The sequence below is a fragment of the Cygnus olor genome, chromosome 1, assembly GCF_009769625.2.
Source record: "Cygnus olor isolate bCygOlo1 chromosome 1, bCygOlo1.pri.v2, whole genome shotgun sequence".
Classification (NCBI taxonomy): domain Eukaryota; kingdom Metazoa; phylum Chordata; class Aves; order Anseriformes; family Anatidae; genus Cygnus; species Cygnus olor.
The window spans coordinates 166,255,434-166,279,025 of record NC_049169.1 but is presented as its reverse complement, the minus strand read 5'-3'; the positions used below and the strand labels follow the sequence as shown (position 1 = coordinate 166,279,025).

The following is a 23,592-nucleotide window of genomic DNA, read 5'->3' as shown; positions in this document are numbered from 1 at the left end:
AATCTTTCTGTTTTAGTGTTACAACCATAAACTACATTTTCTCTTTCCTGAGCTTTAAACCATGGGAAAAATGGTTGAGTTTAGTTTGATTTTGAGTGTTGTTTTTTTTGTTTGTTTGTTTTTTAGTGTGTGTAATCTTGAGAAACATAGGTGATGGTATCTGTCAAGCACTGTGGAGATTCTGAGTTGTAGTCTCAGTTGCTAGATTCTGTCTGTTGACTTAGTCCCACTGTCTTTTCTTATGAGTAAAACATATGTGTTACAAAGCGTTTAGAATTTGCAATCATTTAACAAATATTTAGATAAAGGTGATGTAGTCGATACACATGCAATCTGCAATACCTGCGTGTGCCACAGTATGCCCAGGATGTCTCTCTGCTCCCCAGACATCAAGACCAAAAACCTGGGCAAAGCATGGCACAGTTCATTTCCAGTACACACATCTGAGTTTCTCTTCAACTCTAAAATACAATTCAGGGAGAGGAAACAGGATGGTAGTCACTTAGGTTTCATTCAGAGTCAAGGTACTTCTGTATGTACTCACCTGAGTTTCATCCCAGCAAGGAGTCAGGGTGCTTCTGGAATATACTCTCATGTCTAGAAGTATATAAAGTCTCGCAGTTCAGACATAAATGCATTATATGGGGATTCCCAAAAGGTTTTTGTAGAGATCTTGCCCTAAACAATCTTAAGAGACTAACCTGTCGAGGAGTATGGGAGATCTTTCTGCAGATTAAATGTCTGAAACAAAGGATAGAAATGAATGATGTTTACCTATATGTTATATATGGATTTTCTCCCATACTCCATGACAGGTTAGTTAACTATTTCCACAGTAATATGAAAAGTTTGCTAAAGCTACAGAATAGTGAAGATAATAATATCAAAAACTGACTGAGAGGAGTTGTTAAATGACCTTCCAGAGTTGCTGAATGTTTTGGCAAAGATCTGCAAAGAAAATATAACATTAATGAATCAAAATTATGAATGTGAGGAAGAGCAACACAAGCTATATACACAAGGTGATAGCATGTAAATAACATGTTACATGTTCAGAATGATCATCTTGAAGTCATTGTATCAATATTTCTCTAAAAACACCCTTTCAATTCTCAGAAGAGAAAAGACGGGGAGATGCCTTTCAAAGAATTTGCAACTCTCCTAATGCAATCTTAGAAAAGATACCTTATCACTTATTCTAATACCATTATTTCCACAGAAACCTGACTATTCACACATCCTGAAGTCCTCCCACTCCACCTCCAAAACTCTTCTCCTCCATCTCCTTTCCTTGCTATTGCTCAAAATTCCCTGCTTAGATCAGTACACCAAAACTCATCTCATGAATTGGTCCAAAACATTTTGTCTGTGCTGACCACTTAAAAAAAAAAAAAAAACACCTTTTTTGATAGAATGAAATCAAAACAATTTCATTGACAGCTGAGTTTAAGTGAACCTCGACTTAAGTGAAAAGCGTACTGAGTCTTTCTCCTGAGTGCAGGTCTCAGATGTGAAACAATCACCTTAAATTAAAACAGAAAGAACACAAGTTCTTAACTTGTTTACTTTCTATGCTAAATCACACTGGGTGGTCATCTGATGCAATATCTTCCCAGAACAATTTTTACATTTAACCCTCTGAACTGATTGTAGTGCTTGTGAAGTTCCATGAATGGTGATTATAATAGTCTAGTTACAGAAGAGAGTAATTGAACATGCTTCCCCAGAGTAATTTGCAGGTGGGTGTCGTTAACCCAGTAGGATCATCAGTAGGTGTATCAGGAGTGATCATTTGATAGCTCTTATTTCTGATGTCTTCATCTACATTGTACATTTAAATTTCAAATTTAAGACCGAGTCTGTTACACGCATGCAGTTTGGATTTTGTTTGGGTTTGCTTTTTTTTTTTTTTTGCTATGAAACACACTGCTATCTATTAATATAATCGAAAATATTTTAAGCATTTTTAGATAATTTGCAAGCCTGCAATTATGTTTATTATGAAAAATACTCTGAAGAAACTAGTGAATTAATTGCATAAAGATGTAGTGAACTTTCTGAATTTCCTATGATAGGCCCTTGGCAGACTAATTTCAAATTTACTTCTTTCAAAACTTCCTGTTCCTACCACTGCTCTCCTAGAGCTACTCCCAAGTAGTCCTGCTGTCAAATATTCATGCCTTTGGTGCCTTGTTCTCCAGAACAGTTACTGTACTGTATTTCACTTTCTTCCAAATCCCTTACTACTTGTTAGGACCATCAAACACTTGAGTCCTGAATCAGGTGCCAAGTATTTACTTGATGAAGATGATCAAGAGTGCTGCAGAAAGGGTACTTCCTAGGAACATCCACCTTGTTACTCTAGGTATTGTATTATATATATAGGTGGTCTCGTATCAACCAACATGCATTGCAGCTGATTAAAGTGAGTAGAATGTGATAAATAAAACAAAATTTATAGAATTTCTGTCTCAAAGCTATGGAACGTTATTTACATCTAAGTAATAGCCCCTATGACTACCCACTTAAGCTGTTCCTGATGTGCAGCAGTTTGCTTCTTTGTGCCATTTCACTACTTAAAATTTTTCTAACTGTGGCCAACAATGCAAGCAAGGCTGAATGAGACAGGCTTTATACAAAATAAGAAGGCAAATACTTAAGTCTGAAACAGACTTCATCATGAATGTTCCTTGTACCCTGGACGTTAAAAACTTGAGCAAGTATTTCCAAAGTTATTCCATTTTTGCCAAATTTCTTTTTATATCTGTTAAAAAATAGTCCGTATTAGTCATATTATTTTACCTAACAGCAACAATATTTATTCAAGTTACCTATGCAAAAAAAGAATATAAGTACTGAAAAAGAAATTAGAAGTTGCATGTTTGGGGAAAGAAAACTAAGAAATACTAGTACGGGGGGAGGGGGGGAGAAGAAAAACAATAAAAATAAGCTAAAGTTGTTTTAAGAAAATGTTTGGAGAAGTAACTTTTTTTGCAGGAGGTGAGGGGGTGATTATGTTTACCTTATGTCATTTCTGTTTATTTCTAATGCAGCCTTTTATTTTTCACTTTTAATGCAGACCTCTTCCAGTAAGCTTACTTTTTCTTGATTTATCTAAAAGGCAAATAACTCATGCATTGAAATATTCATAAAGGATAGGACAACTTAGTTTACAATGAGTTAGTCTTCAAATAATTGTCTTTGCCATTTTAATAAAAAGTTATATAAGATATGCAGCAACATCACAGTTTCACAGTAAATATCCCTGTTAATAGAAAAACAAAAGGCTATTCTTGGACTAATAAAGACTAACTTCATTTAGACAGGGTGTTTTTAAATATAAGTAATATGCATTCTTCAGATTACATAAATTATTTGCAGAAATATGGATTACGGTTTTAAGTGCTACGTGCTGTCATGTAATATTATCAGTCTTGTTTAATCACTGTGCATACTAAAGTATCATTTCTTGCTAAGAATTATCTTATTGCCCATGTTTGCAAGTAAGGACAGTAGAATTCTTGAATAGATAAACCCAAGATATTCATACTTAATAGAAACTAAGGTTTTAAGTGAGTTAAAAGTACCAGCAAAACAACAAAATAATGTTAATGCTGTCTTACAGTGACATGTTTCAATAAGCAGACAGTTTTGATTTAAGGTATTCCAGCCTGTGTGGTCTCATATTATAGTAACTCTTTTTAATGAAATGTTAGAAGGTGGGTGGCTGGTTTTGGTGGGTTTTTTTTGGTGGTGGTGGTTAGTTGTTTTTGTTTTTGTTTTTCATCTCCTTGTGATATCAGCTGGATTCATAACCCTTGATTTGAAGATACTGATAGCATTTTGTAAGCTTTTTGGATAAAGAATTTACATTTATGCTTACTCTTACTTCACTTTTCACTTAATTTTGGAAGAAAAAAAGTTTAATATTAAACTCTGAATCTTGGCAGAATCCCTACAGGGCTCTTATGTGAGCTTTTTTATTACAGGAAAAAAATGACACTACATATTATTTCATGTAATAAAATAGTTCATTATTTCAAATTATGTAGACTAAGCTAATTTGATGATTATTACTATATTTTGCTGTGGAAATTAAAATGAAAAGTGGACATTTGACTATGTGCATTCTTAAAAAGTTAGGTCACCCATGTGGGAGAAAAACAAGATTTTTTATTTTATTAATTTTTAATTATTTCTTGGCCTTCTATTTCCTTTTTGTTGTTGTTGATTAATTTCATAAATGGATGGGGAAGACATTTTAATATAGTTTCTCATGTAAATCATTGAGAATCTGCTGGTACAGTAAACATTTCTATGGATTTCTTCTTCGTGTGGATAAATGCAAACTATTACTTGGGAACGGGTTCAGTGGCATCACTGAGAGCAATCTGTATCCAGAATCATGCTGGGATTATGTTCTTAGAGGTTCACAACTATGGCCTTCACAGTGCTGCTGTCCTCTCTGAGCTGAAGGAATTGGGGTATGTGGTACTGCGATGCCATTTGTAAGCCCCACAGCGCATGATATTGGGTACAGTTAGTACAGCCAAATTTTTCAGCTGATTTCTGACTAAGAAGTTTTATGTTTTGTCAAGATAACCAATAGGGTTTGTAATTGTTTTTCCAGATCCAACAGAAGTGCATAAAACATTGTTTGAAAGAACAATGGAGTATCCCATTAATAACCTCCTATTAAACAGAGCTTTTTTTTTTTTTAAAAGGATATTTCATATCCAGACTTTTTTTGTATTATTATTTGTAGTCTGTGCTATCTTTTTAATCAGCTGAACTTTCGACCCTCTGTCTTTATCTGTGCTAACCAAATAACACACATAAGAACCTTGTGCTCTTGATTCATCCCACTCTACCTTTAGTCTTATACCCCCAAATGCAGCCACTCATTATCTTTGTATAGTTGGAGGGGCACGAGAAGGAAATATGTTCCTTCAGAGAATAAATCAGGATGAAATTACTCCTTATGCCTGAGTTGACCCAATGGCTATAACGCTGCCTTGCCTCTTTGCTCCTAGCTTCTCGATCCTCAACTTGCACCAGCTCTGGCACTTCTCTAATACTGCACTCGGACCTCTCAGATCACTAAACAGAAAGCTAACGTGACCCCAAAACCAAAAGTGAATTGTTATCTGTTAGTTTAGCTGTTTGAATCACCTTTGAAAAGGGTCCAGCAAGGAAAAAAGCAAATAAAAAGGCTGATATGTCAATATCACTTACCTGGGGAAGAGAGGGAGTAGGCATTTTGTGTCCAGAACTGCAGAGCAGAGCACACCAAGCTTCTGTGCCATCCTTCGTCTGCATCCTTTCCTGCATGTAACAGTAATCTATAACTTACAGATGCTAAAGTGCAGTTCTCTGTAGTGCTAAAGTTAAGTGGGATGAATCCACTAAGTCTGTTCAGCTGAAGCTCTTGATCCATGATTCCCTTTTATCTGTTTTTCTTTTTCTTCAATTCCAACAGTCAGCCTTTGACTAAAAGAAATATTTACCATGAGCTCTGTGATCTTGGCTCTTCCATTGCCTTTCATGGTTGATGCAGTTGTTAGTATTTTGGAACATCAGAAGTGCAATTTTAGACTTTATCCATTGGCTTATAAACCTCAGATAAAAACTTGGAAGAGCAGTCTGTCAGTGCTCAGATGCTTGGCAAGAAGCTTTAGTAATCATTTTCTGAGGTTACATTTAAGAGGTTATAAATTCACTATGCTTTGATGTATGGCATTGTACTATTTCTTCAGATATTTACGATGCAAGCTTATTGTAAAGTAATGCAACACTGTGCAAATGTATAGAAATTGATTTCTTAAATCTTGAAAATGAACAAAGTGTTATTTATATTTTTCATGTGGGATTCATAATCCATTGTGTTTTGTTTTAAATAGAACAACTATAATGAATGGTTATTTTGATGTTTTATAGAAATATTCTAGGAGGCATGAAAAGAAACAAAAGTGAGACAGTGACGTAAGAGACAGCAATAGAAAGCTTTTAAATAGGTATTCCTCTGAGTGTGAAGAACAATTTTCAGTTTGTATGAATATAGGGGAGATAAGTTACACTACTTCTTTTTTAACTGCTTGAATTCACCTGTGTGCAGTGCACTCTGCCAATACAGTGAATTTTAATCTATAAAAGTATAACTAATACTGTGAATCTATTCTACTAAGAAATAAAAGGGTAAAATTTATAAAATTAATAGTGCAAATGAAGCTTGTCTATAATATTCATTTATTTCTTATAACACAATTCTTTATGCCAACACACTTAGTTTTCAGGACATGAATATTATACATGGGTTGAAAAGATATGAATACCTGCTGAGATTTTATCTCCTTTACACATCTGTGCACTTGTAGTACATTAGCAGCTGTGCATACAAGTGACAGAATGTAAAACTTGCTGAACTAGTCACCTGCCTTATTGACACATTCATGTGTTACTGTGCCAAAGCTCTTCAAGTTAAGTTAGCAACCAGAAAACGGGTTCTGGCTGTCTGCAACGGGACGAAGTAGAAAAAGTGTAGTAGTAGTTTAAATAAACCTATTTGATATCAATCAGTTAAATGGATAAAAACACATGGGGCTTGATTGCTGTTTGTTTACTTAAATCAGTTTAGCTTATGTCAGTAAATTGTTGTGTCACTCGAATTGAGGACTAAATCTACCTAAATACATGTGCCTGAATTAGTATGAATCTTAAATCAGACCAAATTAAAAGTTATTTAGCTTAGCTATTGCAAGATCCCATATTTTTTAAAACGTAAGTATAAAAAACTCCTATTTAGCTGTTCTTTCTGAGAGTAGTCTACTCAGGTTAATGTTAAAATGCTAATTGCCCAAGTGACTATTATGTTGAACTTGTATACCGATTGGCAGGTCAAAAGCTTTTCAAATCGGAAGTACAGCTCATCATTTATGAATAAACGTAATGCTTTTCTCTACTTCCCTGAAACCTTTTCCAGGTTTTCACTGTTTCTTAACACTATGTGAAAATAATGCTGTTTTGTAACTATTTCTCTGTCCTTCATCACAGTAACTGAAGACCTCACAAATACTACCCTTGCAACGTAAAGCAGAAAAGTATTATTAACCTTGTTTTGCAGAAGCAGCAAACACAATAAAAGAAATAGTGGTTTGCCCAAAACTCCACAGAGTTTGTGGTAGAGCTTAAGCCAAGAGCTCACGTGTGCTAACGCAGTATCTTAATCACAGTCATTCTTCTTTCCTTATGTTTTTCAGATGAAAGGCCTGGAAAGAAAATCTCCTCGGTGTTTATTTTTCCTTACTAGATGCAAATTACCTCTTTTTTTTCTAAGTTATCTTTTTTTATGTGAATTCATTGTCATTTGGAAGTAATTTCACAAACTAATTGCATTTTTACTTTGTATTGTTCTGAGAATTTACATTGACATTAATTTTTTAATCCACATCTCCTGAAAAAGTCCACTTTCCAAAATTCTGTGAGTTTCTTAAAAAAATAAATTAATTAATTAACAGTGTTTTATTATTATTTGAACTGTAGAGGAGGTATATTTAGTTTTCCTAATCAATATGGAACACTTCAGAATTTCAGTTCTTAGTTTGGGTCTTTATTCCAGAAGTCACATCTGTACTATGAAAGGCCAGGGGCTTATTCCTATTCCTGGACTTAAGTAGCACAGCCAGATCAGCTCCATACTGCTCGTGACTGTTATCCTCTAGACCAGACTAGCTGTGTCCACAGCAGTCTTTTCTATGCCCATGTGATGGTTATGTTACCCTAACAAAGACGTTCTTTCTTTGGGATTTTTTGTTTTAATTGAAAGTATCCAAAATAATGTAAAGTTTAAAAATAGCTTGAAGGCACACAATTTGTTTGAGGATGAAAAGCCTGCTGGGATAGTGTTGGGAGACTTCGCAGAACCGAAGGAAACAACTCTGGTGCAGTTTCACCTATCCTTCCTTTCGAGAGTGATGAACTGTTGAACAGGAATGAACTGTTCCTGACCATAGTTAGTGAGACCTAGATGAAATCATCCAAAACAACCAGGGAGCAAGGTAATGTTTGTGCACTATAGCTTGTTAGGGTTCAGTGCTCCAGCTCCGTCCTGGTGCTGTTCTGTTTCGCAGTCCTGATATATCCAGAGAGATTGGCTCATACTGTCCTTAGCCAAATTTTTACAGAATTCTAGTTGTCTTTATTTTCAGCTAGTTCTTAAAAATACAGCTTCTTTAAAAGGAAATTTCTTCACTAGCTGAAAAAATAAATGAAAGAGAAGAAAATTCATTACCAGCTAGAGCTCTTATGTGAATGAGATTAAAAGCGTAGCGTGTTTTGTCCAGGCAAACAGGATCTGATGGGATGCAAGAAAGAGAGAAACATAAGGCAGCATTGCACAGACAATGGGTAAGAACAGAGAAAAAGGTAAAACAAATGAGAGAGTTAGATGAAGTTAAGAACAGAAAATAGTTATTTTCTTATCCTCAAAGTGTTGAAAACAGTATCTTATTTTTGCTTTTTTAATAGATGGTTGCCAAATGCATTTTCCAATGTGTGTATAAGACTGGAGAGAGTCCATGTGATCGGGCAGGAGAAACAACTACTAATTAGTCCTATTAGGATTAGTTTGTTAATGGCTCTAAGAGTTTTTTTTAGAGAACTTCTATAAATAAGCAGGCTAAGGTTCCCAATGATTTATGTAAGTCTTGATGAATATTAAGACATTAAACATGGATTAAATGTGGATTATCAGAAGCATTTGCAATTCTGTGACATTGTTCTGAAATTATAATGTTTCTAGAGTCTGAGAACCCAGTAGTCTCTGTGCTAGCACCTACACATCTATCTTACGCCAGTATCCTGCACAAAGCCCTATTATTTCTCAACAGTTACCCCATTATCTGGCCTGCAAAAGTGAAAGAAAGGATGGGTGCTTTTATTCTTTTCCTCTTTTGAGGAGAAGCAAAATCTTGTGAAGTGTCTGTGCTTTACCTTACTTTGATCAGTTACTGTTACATTCTCACATTTATCTTTCTTACTTTCGTATTCCCTCACAGTGGGGGAATGTCCCTCCCTTCCAAATTTGCTACTCCCACCATTTCGTTCCATCTCAGCAATGACCTTGAGGATTCCAGATGAGTTCTCATCATTTCATTATTAGTCGTACTTTAAAGTATGGCAAAGTCTGTCCTTAGCTGTAATTAAGTTACGCTGAAGAAGATTGACTAGAAGTAACTTAGGACAGAAGGCCAGTGTATTGGTTTTAGGAACCTGGAGAGTAGCAACAGCTGCCATCTGCAAAAACAGAGGTAGAGAGAAGTTCAGAGGCTCATAAAAGTCTTTGGAGTCATAAGGGGGAGGGCAGTACGTGTTTAATCAGGGATGGAAGCTTACTGGATGAAAGGAGAAAACTGCTTTGTTGGGGGAGAGGGGAAGGAAGGGGTATCTGCAGGGGTTGGAAAGATAGGATTGAAAAGAAGTGATTGGTAACAGGTGCCTTCAAACAGTCTCTAGCTCTGCTTCTTTACCCTCTTTTCTGTTTAAAAGATTGTACATGATAATGTCAAAATTATATGTGTTTCCAAAGTGAATGACTTCCTGCTCATCTATGTGCTGCAACTTGTTTTATATATAAAAAATGCTGATGTACAATGCTTAGCTCTCTTTTTAAATGTTAAGCCACAAAGTAATTATCATTTTTCTTATGCTACGTTTATGTTCCAAGATTCTAGTTTCTATTAATGTTCTGCATGTTTTCTAAGTAGATTACAGGGACATTTCTGCATCACAAGTAAGCCCTGGAGCTATTCTCAGCTTAAAGCTTGGAGAAACAAAGTGACATTTACATTGCTAAACGAGTGTAGAGAAGTTTCTAGCTCGTATTTTACAAGGAAAAATATGCTCTTAAGCAGTATTCCTCATTATTGTTATCTATTTTGTTGTTGTCAAGCTTTAATAAAGTTTGAATTCCAAACAGTACTGAATTTAGGGAGAGGAAGGATTTATCATTTGGGTACATTCATTCTCTTCTTGGAGCTGTATTATTCAGAATATGTTACTAACTTTTATAGATATCTTTTAAAGAATTATCTTTAAGTTTGCAGTGGTATACAGTAAACATTTGTGTATTAAATAGTAATTTCTAGTCAGCAATTCTTTTTTTTTTTCTTAGAATCTGAGAAAACATGATAGTAACACAGGATTTATTAATGTCGATTAAGTAAATCCAATATAAATATGCTTTTGCTCTCAATAATAGAAAGTTTCATAGGCAACATGCAGTTCATGGATTATGAGATGGAATTGGCATGTGCGTTTTAAATGATATATTTTTGAAAGAGCCAGTATTACTTAGTGATAAACATTTAAACAAGAACTCATTGGCACTAGGGTTTTCTGAATGCTTAACTAATATTTTGTTATATTCAGTTTTATAGCGTTGGCTATGGATATTTCAGCCAATATCACAGCTGGTTATCCAGCTGTGTAAAATGTTATTTTTGATCACTTTATGGTATCATTTGAATACTACTAAATGGAAATTGAATTTAAATACTTCGTAAGAAATACCAAAGATGGGGAGAATCAAACTATAGTAATATGTTACCCTGTTGGGAAATCCAGGAAATTCTTCATAATAATTTATGTTAATAAGTCTGTTTTGACATACTAGCATTTTTAGCATGTTTCATTTAAGAAGAACTTACTCTAGAAATGATAGTTTTTATTAAATTTGTATTTGACTAAATGTCACAGTAACTCAGATTAAAAAAATACTTGGGAGTTTAGTCTTCATTATAATTATAAATGTATTTTTTATCTTTAATACACAGTGAAAAAAAACTTCCAAAATTTAACATGCAAATTCTGAATTATGAGACAAATTATTTCCTGTTTTTCTTTAGAAAGGTTTAACTGTTAAGAAAAAATTGAAACATGCAGCTGAAATAGAAGTATCTGAAAGATGGAAGCTGTTTTCTGTAATGACTGTGCCATTTTATTGTTGCTACAGTTCTAATGTGTGTTCACCTTATAAAACTAGAAGTAGTTCGTAGATCCATTTAATCACAGATCTATCCATTCACTTTAAGATTTTATATGCACATGGATGTAGAGAACTCCTGAATTAAGTGTAGTGCAGAGAAGCTATCAACATCCTGCATATGGTCTGGCATCTTTCCATCACCCAGTTATCAGGTTCATTTGTTTGATCAGAACATTTCATACTGTCTTCCAGCTTCCAGCTTTACAATGTGTATCCATGTGCCTAACATGACCATATGTTCCAATCTCACACGAGAATTCTTGCTGACTTCTGATATTTCCAGTACAGCTGCAGCAGAGGATGCAGCTATGTCAAATACACTCTGCCTTACATGAGGGTTTAAACCATGATGTATGGAGCTTTCTTAATTGCATAGATGGTTGTTAAAATCTTCTTGGAGATCCGGTATGCATGTGGGTTTTACTCCTGATGGGCACACAACCAGAACATTCCACTGTCGATGCTGAATTTGCACCATTAATGCCACTGCATCCTTCCCATCTGCAATCCTAGGCAGTGGAATGGACTTACCATTTGCTTCATTTTACTCTCTGCTACATCAAAACGGATCTTCTGTAGTGTATTTCTCAACTTTCACACTTTTCATCATTAATAAGCTTAGCATATTTAATTCTGTGCTAATAGAGTTGGTGGCTTTTCCACTCTCTGCCAAAAAAGGAAGACAGTTCTTTCCAGGGTGAGGGCCCTTTTGCAGTGTTTCTCTAGCTGTTTGGCAAAAAATAAAACCCGTGAGGAATAGTTCTAAAGCAGTTCTTTATGGGAATTGTCAGTATTTCTAAAGAGGAAACATTCTAGGTACTACTTTTGCTTGAGAGTCTCATTCCTGGATAATGATACATACACGTCTCCTTTCTCTGAGTGCACTCCAGAGTTAGAGTACCATACTGAAACTTTGTCTTCACAAAGTGCTCTGTGCAAGTCACAGCATAGATTGGTAGGTGGAATCAGGTTATATTTCAGTTCTGTGGTCTGTTGTTCTTCAGAAATGTCATTGACTATTTGGTCTATGCCAACAGCCTGTAATAGAAGACTCTGTTTGTTCACCTCCCTTTTAACTGGTGATCTCTGATGATACTAAAGAGTATTACCAGTGCAAAGATGATTTGAGATGTTCTTGTTAAGTCAAGTAACAAAGCAGAAGAGATGGATCTTGCCCAACTTTAAAAACGTAGATGTCTACATCTGAAAGTCATCTAGGGATTTGTAGTCAGAAAAGAATAACAGGCACTATTAAGGTGTGATTCACCGTATCCTCATCTAAAAATCAGCAAAATGAGTTGTTAATTATGAATCTTACCAACAGCTTTAGAGAGGAGTCAGACAAGTTGGTTTGCCTATGTTTAAAATGTTATTTCTGAAGTTGTCTGAAGTTCAGTGTGAGGAAGTCCACCCACGTATTTGGTCACATGTCCCAAAGCCAAATTACAACCAGAGGTCTCATAAAGATCCCTCTCCATCTTAATATCAGCTGTTAAACAATACAACTTTACTTTTAATACACTCTTAAATTCCACAGGAAATCACAGTAGGAATCTACTAGGGATCCGAGTAAGAAAATTCACAGACTTCATGGGGGACAATATTCTTAGTGTTTCCTCTACCATCACCTTATATGCCCATTAAGCTTGACCTTACTGAGCACTCCGAGACAGACAACTGTGAATCCAGTTCCTTCTGAACCACCCTGCCCTACCCATTTCCAGATTTAGATCACTTTCACTCGAGAAGGAGTTACAGGAAGTATAAAACTTCTTTTTCTCTGAGGCCTCCCAAAAACATTTGGATACTGAACATGAGCCTTTAATTCTTGGAAGACTGAGAAATCAATTCAGAAATGAATTGATTTACAAAACACTACCAAATGGATATAGCATTGTAAAGTGTCATTTTAGTTTTCTCAAGTAAGTATTCTTTAACGTACCCATAACCACATTTGCTGAGTTCTGCTTTTTCCTGTGACTTATTTGAAGACTACAATAGCTGCCTAAGCTGGAGAGTACATGCATGTGAAGAAAGATTTCATTGACCTAACACAAACATGTTTTTCATCCCAGTACAGCTGTCTTCCCTCACTTGCATGTTCTGTTATAGCTGTTGTTGTTGTTATTTTAAAGATTAAAGTATAGCCAGAGTAGTCACTAGACTGCAGCACAGTCAACTGTTCTTGGACCTAAAGACAATGCTGTAATCTATCAAGTTTCTCCAGACTGGATACATATTTTTATTTTGTGTTATAATTTAGCCACATGGGGACCATATGGTAGTTAAAGTGAGGAATACAAGCTTTCCAAAGATGCTCCTGAACATACATGCGTTACTCTAACAATATGTGAGACTTACAGATCGAGGGGAGGGGGAGGTGACACATCTACAACCATCATCTCAGTGCTTGACTCACAAATTCTGAGATTTTAAGTTTTGATTAGCGTTTTTGAGAGATGAACCCCTCTGGTTTTATCCCTCTTTCAGCTGATTTTCCTTTTTTGTCAGTGAAATTGGCTTTCTTGTTTAAGGTTCATAGTATTTAGTGCCTCTTCTGTGTTTCCATTCTTTTACTGGGAATTTATGCTGCTTTCTTCTCTGGGAACACTTGTCAGTCATCAAAATTCAGTGGTTCTGCCAGAATCTGACGCATTTTCTAGCACAGTAATTTCATGTTCAGCTTCCACAATAGACACGCTCTGCTTCAAAATGGAGTTCTAATCCAAGGCAAAGTTTGTAGTCATAAATTCTATTTGTAAAACTAAAAGTAGAATACTATTTGTCATCATAAAGATTCAGATAACTGTGCTGTTGTTAGGGTCACTTTTGCTTTAGAAGATATTTACCTGAGTGCAGTAATCGTAGGCTTTATTGTATGAGGAGGGAAGCAGATGGACCCACTGGCTGCTTCTGTGATGATTTTAATGCTATGAACAAACATTAATTTTACTACCAGAATAAATCTGTCTTCAGTCCAGAAATATAGTTGTCTCTCCCTGCTGAGCATCTTTGACCTTTCAGTTTGGTCTATGTAAATTTTCTTTTCAAGATTATTGTATGGAGAGTATTTGAAGGTGCAAGACATCCCTGCGTAACATTAGAACTAATGTTTATGTAATTGATTCTTTAAGTCAGTTGCATTTTCTTAACACTGTAATTTTGCATCTGCTTCCAGAGCATGATATATATTTCATTTTATTTGCTTATATAAATTGATTTTACAAGTTTTATTTATTATAATTATCCACACATATAATGTTAAGGGCCTTTACAAGCTGTTGGGTGCACAGAGGGGATTCTTTCTTGCTTTGATTATAGTTACGTGACAGAGTAAGAAGAAAAATCCTCAGGCTTCTTGATGATCCACTGAAAAAAAAATGAAATTACTGTTTTGGTAAATAGCCATTGAGCTTAATGTAGGCATTTTTTTTCATATACTTTATCAGTTATTTACTTGATAAAACAGCATTCCATTTTATGTCTCAGTCATATTCAACATCAGGTGATTCCTTTTGTTTTTATTATGATTACATAAAATAAGATTTAGTTATATTTAATACTATAGTTATTTTGAATTTCTTAGAACTCATTTGGGAAATGTAATTGGCTTTTCTGGTACATGCATGTTTGAGCATGTATCAAGGACAACAAAAACACTGTTAACAGAGCTCTATTTATAGAATCCGTAACTCCGAATACATTTCTGCTTTATACTGCTGCCTGTTTAATTCTTGTGTTTGGTCATCCCTGTCTTCTAATTACATTGCTAGTTGATTTAGTTGAAAGAATCAAATTTTATCCTTCCTAGTCCCAAACTGATCTTCCATCTCTGTTCATGTAATTTATATTTCAATTATCCTTATAAACAGGTAAAACCAAGTTTAAATAAAGTATAACTTTTACTTGCTTTAAGATCAAACATCATCATGGGAATCTCAAATTCTACTGAAATACGAATATGCAGACAGCATCTAACTATTTTGCCTTTTTTACTTTACCTTTTAAAAATAATTGGCACTTCTTTGGTTTATTTCCTTTAACACGGTTTAAAAGCTTGCTGTTTTTGATACTGCATAAAGTTTTTACAGACCGTTAAGTGTTTCACCACAACAGCACTGATAGCATTCAGCCTAATAAATTGACAAGGTAGAATTAGGAAAAAATCCCAAAACAGAAAACATTTTAATCAAAGAGCAACATGGAAAATATTTGTGCCTATCCTTTATGTATATGACGTATAAAGACATCATTTATCAATTAAACAAACAAAAAGCACTGGCATACAAAATGCCTTTTGCTAGTTTTAATTAAGGATATTGGAAATCACAGTACAAAAATAAATAAATAAATAAATGGAAATGGAAAATGGACAAATCTGTTCTTCTGATAGTATTCACAATGCAGTATATGTTACCTTTCCTCAGCTCCCACTTTGTCACTCCCATTGTTCTCAGTCTGTTCATTCTAATCACTTATTTTGAATTCCAGCTACTTACTAATTATATATGCAGAGGTCTCCGTGATTCTTTTATAGTTTAAGTAAGCTTCATTAAATGTGTATTAATGTGGGTAACTAAGTGGAACGCAGGATGTTAGATTGTTCTAGTATGAACCTGTGTATGTTTAGGAAAGCTTACATGATCAATGGTGTGAGTGCCTGTTCTAAAAATGCAGTTCCTTTCAACACAGCAATTCAATACTTCAAATATGTGTGCAAGGTGAATTAAAATTGCACATTGGCTATTCAGGATGAAGGATGTTTTAGGTGAAGTAGAAGGCTGAGAAAAGTAAATGATAAGGAGAGTGAGGTGAGAAATGGTTTCAGTTTATGACACCTAACTTTACTTATCTAAATGGAAGTAAGCATTCGTTCCTTTGGTTTACAGCAGCTTAGTCACTAGCAACCTAGTCAATATGTTAGTGTTATTACAACACAATTCAGCTGACATGCCAATAGGTGTCCACTTAGGTGTAATGGAAAATTAAATTCCTACCTCATGTGTAGATACTTAAGTTTAGACATGTAAATGAAGGTGTTAAAAGCTTGAGCTAAATCCCATGTGTCACACAGGTCATTACTTTGTTTGTTGTTTGGGTTTTTTTGTACTTATGCTGGTAGCCAGAGCAGGTTAGCATGCTTAAACAAAAATTTGTCAGTTTCTGTGGACAGACTTTCAAAATATTTAATGATAGAGTATGTCACTGATATTTATATGTATGTGTGACAGTTGCTGTATATAAGCAGTGTTTTTGTCCCAGTTGCATACTTTAATTTTTTCCTTGTTTCATCTGAACCCACCCTTTCATGCTAACTGCATTGTTTCCCATTATCTGCACTGCCACATTCCCTCAGAATATTCCTTAGGTGGAGATTGGATGCTGGTATTCCCAAAGTTAGGGGCAAGTGAGACCAATGCTGTACAGCCAGCACAGCGAGGAGCTGGGTGAATCCATTCACAGGTGTCAGTACTCATAGTCCTCCCAAGAAGAATTGCTGTCTGGCCCTCCAAAGCAAAAGTCCTCGGACTTGGAAGCCTCAACACCATGACACTCCATGGCTTACACAGCATGGCTTTCCTAATCCAGGAGCCAGCACAGCAAGGGCTAAATAAATGGAGTGCGACTTTTTACTGGGGCAGATAATGCTAGGACAAGGGGAGATGGTTTTAAACTAAAAGAGGGGAAAGTTAGATTAGATGTTAGGAAGAAATTCTTTGCTGAGAATGTGAGTTGCCTTTGGTGAGGCACTGGCACAGGCTGCCCAGAGAAGCTGTAGATGCCCCATCCCTGGAAGTGTTCAAGGCCAGGTTGGGCGAGGCCCTGGGCAACCTGATTTGGTGGGTGGTGTCCCTGCCCAGGGCAGGGGGATTGGAATTAGATGGTCTTTAAGGTTCCTTCCAACCCAAACTGTTTTATGATTCTGTGACGTCCACAGAGGACTTGGGACATACAGAGCCTTAGCAACACTGTTTTTTCAGCACACTGAGGAACCAAAGTGAATAATGTAAGTGAACAATTTGCACGGGACTGCATTGACGTAGAACCGTGGACTTGACATGGTAAAATTGTCCAAAAATTTCAACTGTCCATTTCTCTTCGCATCTTCCCTTACTTAGCTTATCCTGAAACTAATACATCCTACACTAAAGATTCTTCCTGTCCATTTTGAACCCTATACCTACTTTCCCCCTTTTTATTTCTGTTCAAAATGGAACGAATTCACATATTTCTCCTATGCACAATCTTCAGACCTTTTGCACTGCTACTTTTCTAGACCAAATTGTCAGCTTTTAGGATTAGAAAATAGTATTGAATCATGGTGACGTGTTAACAGTGCCAGGTATTGCTACTGCATCTTTGTTTAGAATTTAAAAGTGAAGCTAAGAAATAAGATTGTGTTAAGGAGCAGAGAAATCTTTAGAGATATGAGTAAAACTACTGCAGTTCAGGACAGAACTTTTTCATCAATGTTTCATGAGTAGAAAACTACAGATCTCTTGCAAGTGCTGTTCCAAATTTCTTTTCATGTTTAGCAGTATACATAGTAGTGATTCTATTGGATTCAGTGTTTCCTGTGGTATTTTGCCAAGTTTGTTAAGGTTTTTCTTACTGAATTTGATTTTAGAACAAATATGAAGGCAACTTGAGCTAAATTCTCATAATAAATTTGGCTGTGATGCCAAATGAATTTATTCATTGTGGGCTAATTTGTCATCCCCACTCCCTGTCATTCCCTCCCATAGTTTCTTATTTGGGAATTCCACTGTTAGAGTGGAAGTTCATAGTAGAGCTGACCCTCCAGAGCCTGTTCCAAGTCTGAAAAAAGGCAGGGCTGTCAAGTACAAGACAGACACTGGGAGGAGAGAAGACCTTAGAGTGCTGAGAGGATTTTGATATGAGAGAATTTGACCCTATGCATACAGGTTTCAACTCTGTTTCTGAAATAAATCTGCATGACAGTTTTGAGGTTTTGCCTTGTTCAAACGTGCAGCTATTTGGTTTACAGAATAACCAAGTTTAACTATAGGAACAGCACTTGTTAATGTCAAAACATTGTTTATGTACAATTTAATCTCCTCTGATAGCGTACTTATTTGCTATATACTTGCTTGAGTTATTTTCATCAAGAAATTCCGTCTATGTGTCGCTTTGGCAACATCTTTGCAGAGTTTACAACTTTGAAAAACATGTTGGCATCAGCTATGCAGTCCTTTTAAACAGCTGCTCTGCAGTCATGCTGTTTTAACATGCCACCACACATGGCTGAATTATGCAAATAGTTAATATTAAATGACTGAGATGCAAGAACAATTTGTACACTCGATAAAGCTCATCCGTGGAGTTTAACATCCAGTCATAGAACTGAATTAGTGTGGGGCAGTTTAAAGAGAACAACGTGATTCTTTTGACTTTAGGTAAAAATATTTGTATCTTGTATTAAAGGCAATAATGGACAGAGAGAAGCTATATGTCAGGAATGTTTTAACAGGCTTTTCTTTTAAGTGTTCATTAATAATGCAATGAAAATAGGATGTGCATCAATATAATTTTCTGGCAAGTACTAAGAAATAGGTAAAAGCAAACATTTGTCATTCAGCTATAAATTTGTAAAACTCCTTTTTTTTAAATGAGTTACCCTGTTCTAGTTGAGAGATAAGATACAATGTTAATTACTGTAATGCTAATCTTTTAGTTTTTCTACTGACTTTGCTGTTCTAGTTCTGCACTAATGAATTGTGAATTACAATCTGGAGGTAAAACAACAGATAAAACACTCTAAATTCTGTAACTTACAGTAATTATACCCAGTACATGCTGGGGGAGAGAACATTAGGCACTAGAAGATGCAAGACAACAAAAGAAGACAGCCAATTAAAGTCACAAAGTATTATGAGTTTTCCTTTCTGCCTTTACTATACCTTTTGAATAATGGATTTATTTCAGCTAAGTAGTATGAAAAGGCTGCTTTTAAAATTAATTCAAATTGTTTATAAAGCAAATTATTAGAACATCCAAAAACTAAACATTTCCTTATACTTTTGTTTTTCTCCTCCCATGTTGGAACTTTCAATGTTTCATGAAATTTCTTTTCTACCTGATCCCATTTTTGTTGTAGGTCCTCTTAAGGTTGTTCTCTGACTTTTCTCATCCAGATATAAAGATGTGTATATTTCTAGTAATGTATTTATAAGGCTTCTGTGCAAGACCCAATGTTTGAAAGCACAATTTGTCACAGTCATTCAAATTAGATTTGTAAACTCCCTCTGCCTGACAAAACAAACTCAAAATAATTATTTTAAATTAAATGAAAGCTTAAGTTAAAAGAGATGGTGGGAACACAATTAATGTTCTCTTTTACAGCATGTAAGCAACACAAAATTTGAGATGTATAAATCCTATGTGACTTTTTTACTTTCTTACTTTTACTAGTATCCAATTAGTAATCTTGTTAATGATGGCATGTATGATATGGTCATGCTTGTTGTATTTACTGATACACTAATATTTATTTTGGTGAATATAAATTCATTATTAACAAAATAGGTTCAAATATAATTTTACTGAATAACTTAGTGTTGTCCTTTTGTGGTTTATAGGAACTAGCCGTAATGAAACAGATTCTAATTAATCTACGTGGTAAACACAAGGAACAAAATTTGCCTCAGTCTAATATTGATGTAAAAACTACAACGGCAAAAAACATATTAAACCCTTTAGTAAAACTTCCACCAGAACATGAAGAAGAAAATATATTTACACCTAAGCCAACATTATTTGTAAGTACTATACTAAGAGTAAGTGCCATAAGCTTTTTTGATAATTTTCCTCACATTTTAGAAAAAAATAGGTTCATACTTCACGGAGATATGTAATTAATTCAGCTTAATATTTGCAGCTCGTTATGGTAATGTTTAATTCTGAAGAGATAAATTGCAGTTTATGATGTTATTTAGCCATTTGGTAGTTTCTGCATCTTAAGTTCAAAGTAAACAAGATTTTTTTAAAAAATGTGATTGTAATATTAGAATCATTTATCAAATTTTAATAGCTACAGAATAAGTATATAATTTTAAATCTACCCTGAGCATGAGCTGGATGTGTACATATATAGCAAAGAGCATCAGTAAGGAAATAAAAGTATTTATGTATATTTATATTCCTGCATATATTATATTCATGTATATTTATAAATATATGGCCAGAGATTATATAAGTTCTTTTACTAAGGATGCCAGGTATTACAAAACCCAGTTTTATTCCTTTAGAAACTAAATGCTTGGATTTAAGTACTTCAGGTTGCCTGCTTCAGATTTAGTACTTCTAGTATTTGAAAGCTTCAGAAAAATAATTTAGAAGTTTCTCACTATGAGTGTGTCTCAACTGATAAATTTAAGCAAGTTGCAATGTTGAGTCACAAAACAAATCATGACTCATATTTACACTGCTTGAGGCTACCTTTAGGGCAGACTGGTTGAATCCACACGGTGTAGAATTCTAACCCCCCCCTCTTTTTTTACCTTTTTTTTTTTTTTGCTATTTTTCCAATTATGTATCTATATATGTTTTTTGTGTAAATGATCCAGGATCTAAGTGTTTAATCTGTCTTGTCTTACTTAGGGGTATAGAAATAATGTGGAAATCTAGAAAAAGTGCTTTGGCATGTTGTAATTGTTTCTCTTTGAAAAACTCCAGCCTTTTCAGACTTTGGAGTAGGGAACTGGAAATGGGCCAATGGTAGAATTTCTGACTAGATGGGGAAAGAATTTTATAGTCCTGTGAAAACCCTGCCGATTTAATCCAATTTCTAGAATTTTAAAAGTTTGTACAAATAAGCAGATTTATTTTTCTAACTGAGAACTTAAAAAAGAGAGAAAGATGGGGATTGAAATGTGATGAGGATCCAAAGCCAGATGAATTTGAAGATTGACTAGTTATTAAGTCTTGGAAGAAAAGAAATAGCAGACAGAAAACTGAACTAGAACAAGCTTAGAGACAACTAACGGAAGAGACAGTCCTCAGTAAAGCGTGAGTTTGTAGCGAACCCTGAATACAGAATAGTCCTTACCTTGTTGCACCTCCACTTTTTATATTTTTTTTCTCTATATAAACAGCCATTGAATTTGCCACAAGAATGTTATGCTATCCTGACTGTGTAGTAGTAGCCCATAGGATTATGAAGGCAAGGAGAGAAGTTGGTCACAGATAATTCTCTACAATTAAAATACCTTCCACACTGTCAGAAAACTGCTGAGTTCTTTTATTTTGGATTATAACCTTTTAAGAACTCTATTTCTGCACAAAGTGTTGGTCAGTTATGGCACATGTAAGATGTCTTTTCTGAGTTCCATCCATTCTCAGATAAGAAAGTCAGATGATGATATTTAGAATGAAATCTATTTATGGTACACTCGGCTCATGTTTTCATTGTGATCTCTATTTTAAAACAAATCCTTTATCTTATCCGCTTTTTGTCACCTAGAAATAGGGAGGTTTTAATAAACATATATAGTAATAATAACCTAGAGTACATGGTCTTATTTTTAATTTATTTGAATTTGAGCAAAAAAAAATAAATTAATGCTATGAGCTGCAGAGGAAGAAAAGAGACTTTAGTGTAGATTGCATGTTTTTGTCCAGACTTTCACTTTGTCTCACAATTAAGACATCTTTTATTTTTTACAGACAAATACAGAGGCACCTGTATGGTACAAGAAACTGCAGAAGAAAACATCACCATAACATTTTTCCAAAATATTCAAGAAAATCCTTTGGGGAGCTTTTCTTTGAAGAAAGATATTTTCACCGTAATTATGCCCTTTTTACCATAAAGGCAAACAGCTGTTTTGTTTTCAACTGTTCTTTTATACCTGTAATATGGTCTTATGCTTCATAAAATAATTTCTAGATCTGTCACTTGAACAAAATGTGTGGAAATAATGCATGCAGTGATTTTACTAATGTATATTTGAATTTTAAAAGATAAATAAACACTAGCATATTGTACACATATAATCTGGGTTGTTAAATGACGTCTTATTCAGAATGTTCAAATTAATGCATGCTTCAGGTTTTTTATATTGTTTTGCTTGGACCCCGTTTTTCATGCCACATTCCCTGCATCTATTCTGGCACATAGAAATTGAAGAAATATATACAAATTAGCATCAGACTATATCCTACTTTCTCTCAAGGAAATACACCATGTCAAATGAAAAAAAAAATCTTATCAGCCTTGATTGGTTTAGTTTGTCAATTAATGTCATTTGTTTTACCAAACAGTCATTAAAAATCTTCAGATGAAGGAATGAAATACATCTTAGTTATCAGCTCTGATACTCTCTGGGCTAGATACGCTTGCTCTAGTAAAATTTTGTCACTGTAAATATAAAAATGGAACCATGATGTGTGAGTGCTGTAGCATGTAACGATGAAATGGACAACTTGACATTTTTAATTGTATCAAAATAAACCCCGTCTTCCAAGAATACTGTCTACTCACCTCTTCCACTGCACTGTCCATTTAGACTGCAGAGAACGTCTCCAATATTTGAAAACACTTCTGACTGCATATGGTACATTTATATATATATCACATAAATATTGATGGCATTGTTTAAGTGACTGCATACTGAAAATATTCAGTATACATCAGATTTCATTGAAGAGGAATATTCCTTTTCTTACTTCCTGTTTCCTTGATAGTATGTCTTCAACTGATTCATTGTTCCTAGCTGGGCATGAACAATATATATACACTATATTATATACTATATTATACTATAATCTATATGTATTAATATATATAAATATTGAGGTTATGATTGCTACATATACTTTTATTCTTCATTTTCCAAACATCAGTCTGAAGCAAAGCAATGCTTTCTCTACTGCAGGTAAGCTTCAATTCCTCTATTATTATTATTATTATTATTTTATGCTAATTTTGAGAGAGTAAGATAAAAACACTAGCAATTGCACTTCACAGGATTAAAATTTTGTTTCTGTGATTTTAAAATTTTGATTCTTTTGATTCAGGAGGCAAAGTGTGTAGACAGAGGTAATATCTTACAAGACTAACTTGTTCACTGAAAAAAAAAATATATATAGCAATATTTGGGCTCACATACCTGTCTGCGCAGACATTATTGGATAAATTCTGGTTTCTTGAAGTGTAGGGCTTTCTCTAACTTTTTTTTTTTGTGAACAGAATCATTAACATTTTTGCCTTTCATGTGAAACTGCTCCCATATGCAGATATTAATTTTGTAATTGATATTTCATATGATTCACAGACATCCCATAGTTTAACTTCCCAGACTATCCTGCTTGTCTGTTATCACCCAATAATCAGTAAATCTAGAAGGACTGTAAACTATTCTAGGCAAGATACTAGTAGGAATCCTAAGTAATTTGTTCTCCTATAGTATCCCTATAGACAAATTGGTGAGATGTGGACTATAAAGTGGATGGAAATTTGGCTGAAACACCAAGCTCAAGGAAATGTGATCAGCAATGCAAAGTCCAGCTGGCAAATAGTAGCATCCCTC

The 23,592-nt window shown here is 34.7% G+C and overlaps 1 protein-coding gene and 1 long non-coding RNA gene across 5 annotated transcripts in view; one reads left to right on the top strand and one right to left on the bottom strand.

Moving 5' to 3' along the window:
- The window catches only part of PIBF1 (progesterone immunomodulatory binding factor 1), a 125,735-nt gene extending 103,678 nt beyond the window's left edge, over positions 1–22,057 (top strand). For all 4 annotated transcript variants that reach the window (XM_040540473.1, XM_040540461.1, XM_040540482.1 and 1 more), the window contains exons 17-18: positions 19,642–19,821; positions 21,728–22,057. In XM_040540473.1, the coding sequence (XP_040396407.1) occupies positions 19,642–19,821; positions 21,728–21,784 (237 nt within the window). In that variant the 3' untranslated portion in view covers positions 21,785–22,057. The remainder of the gene's footprint in view (positions 1–19,641; positions 19,822–21,727) is intronic.
- On the bottom strand, positions 14–5,433 carry LOC121061543. The gene is made up of 3 exons (XR_005815148.1): positions 5,236–5,433; positions 3,023–3,114; positions 14–948 (listed from the first exon to the last, which is right to left on the bottom strand). It is a non-coding gene; the product is annotated as an uncharacterized LOC121061543 (long non-coding RNA).
- Positions 22,058–23,592: the final 1,535 nt, after the last annotated feature.